At 70.1% G+C, this 1,399-nt stretch overlaps 1 protein-coding gene across 1 annotated transcript in view; it reads right to left on the bottom strand.

Moving 5' to 3' along the window:
• CHLNCDRAFT_59468 (hypothetical protein) overlaps positions 1 to 1,399 on the bottom strand; it is a gene marked incomplete at its 3' end in the record, with an annotated part of 7,318 nt that overhangs the window by 4,459 nt on the left and 1,460 nt on the right. The window contains exons 4-7 of the mRNA XM_005842712.1: positions 1,231 to 1,266; positions 950 to 1,026; positions 567 to 666; positions 219 to 332 (exon numbers count right to left, since the gene is read on the bottom strand). Coding sequence (XP_005842771.1) covers positions 219 to 332; positions 567 to 666; positions 950 to 1,026; positions 1,231 to 1,266 — 327 coding nt within the window. The remainder of the gene's footprint in view (positions 1 to 218; positions 333 to 566; positions 667 to 949; positions 1,027 to 1,230; positions 1,267 to 1,399) is intronic.

Genomic DNA, 1,399 nt, shown 5'->3' with positions numbered 1-1,399 from the left:
CAGACGGGCGACCCGCAGCCGCGGCGGCGGCGGCGGCGAGCGCTCGGCGGCGGCCTGGCTGCCCACCACCACCCCACCCCACCACCACCACCACGGGTGGCAATGCAGCTGGCGGGGCAGCCTGATCCCTCCCCCCAAGCACAACACAAGAGGGGGCAAACAATGCAAACAGAAGCAGGGGCGGCAAGGGAGCAGCAAGGGAAGGCAGCCCAGCCCACCTCCTTCTCCACGGTGGAGTGTGTGAGCATGTAGATGGGGAAGTTGATGAACTCGGAGTAGCGCTGCACCAACTCCTTGAGCTTGTCCTCCTGCAGGTACTCCTGGCACGACTCCTGCGGTACGGTACCGGCGGTACGGGTGGCAGGGGCCGGCGGTGGTTACATAACGATTCGTCGGCGGGGCGCGCCGGGGAGGCTGCTGAAGCAGCCGGGCGGCCGGGTGGGCGGCACGGTGCGGCAGGGAGCGGCAGGGAGCGGCAGCGGGCGGCAGGCGGGCGCCTGGGGCAGCTCGGGCAGGCGCCGTCCATGCAGAGGCGCTGCAGGGTGGCGAGCACGCCGACGCCATACCTTGAGGTAGATGTTGATCTGGGTGCCGCGCCCCAGCGGCGCGCCCTCCGTGTCCTCGCTCACAGCAAAGGAGCCGTCGGCCTTGGACTCCCACACATACCTGCGGGGGGCATAGCGGGGGACGGCGACGGCGGGTCAGCGAGGCATTTGGATCGCGGGACAGCAGGGTGGGGAGGCACGTCAAGTGTGCCGGCCGTTGCGCACAGCCCGCGATGCCCGCTTCCCTCTGCCGCCGCGCCTCCTGCCCGATCCACGCCACCGCCACGCATCACACGGCCGCCAGCCATCGCACAGCACAGCAGCACAGCACAGCACAGCACAGCACGCACAGCAAGCCACCACACACACTCCCCCAGCGGCCACCCCACCACCCGGCCACTCACTGCTTGTCGTCATTGTGCTTGGTCACCACCTCCACATAGTCCGCCACCAGGTAGACGGAGTAGAAGCCGACGCCAAACTGCGTGCGGTACGGGGCGGTACGGGCGAGGAGCAGAGCGGCGCGATACGGCATGAGGCGGCGGGGCGGCATGCGGGGGTGTGTGGCACGAGAACGGAGCCGCCGGCGGCAGGCGGCTGGCACGGGCGTGTGCCACAGTGCAGAGGAGGGTGCCGGCAGCCGGTGTTGAAAAAGAAAGTAAGAAGGCCTGCCCATGCGCCCCACCTGGCCGATGAGGTTGAGGTCCCCGCCCTTCTGCATCTGCTCCAGGAAGGCTGCGGCAGGGGGGAGGGGGCAGCACAGCAGGGGGCTGGCTGGTTGATGGGACGTGGGGTGAGCTGCGCCGCACGCCGCACGCCGCACGCGCCCGCAGCCTGCTTCCACCGCCCCACCC

Source organism: Chlorella variabilis (assembly GCF_000147415.1).
Source record: "Chlorella variabilis unplaced genomic scaffold CHLNCscaffold_65, whole genome shotgun sequence".
In the NCBI taxonomy this organism is placed as follows: domain Eukaryota; kingdom Viridiplantae; phylum Chlorophyta; class Trebouxiophyceae; order Chlorellales; family Chlorellaceae; genus Chlorella; species Chlorella variabilis.
Note: the sequence above shows the minus strand (reverse complement) of the source record. Positions and strands in the feature narration are given on the sequence as shown.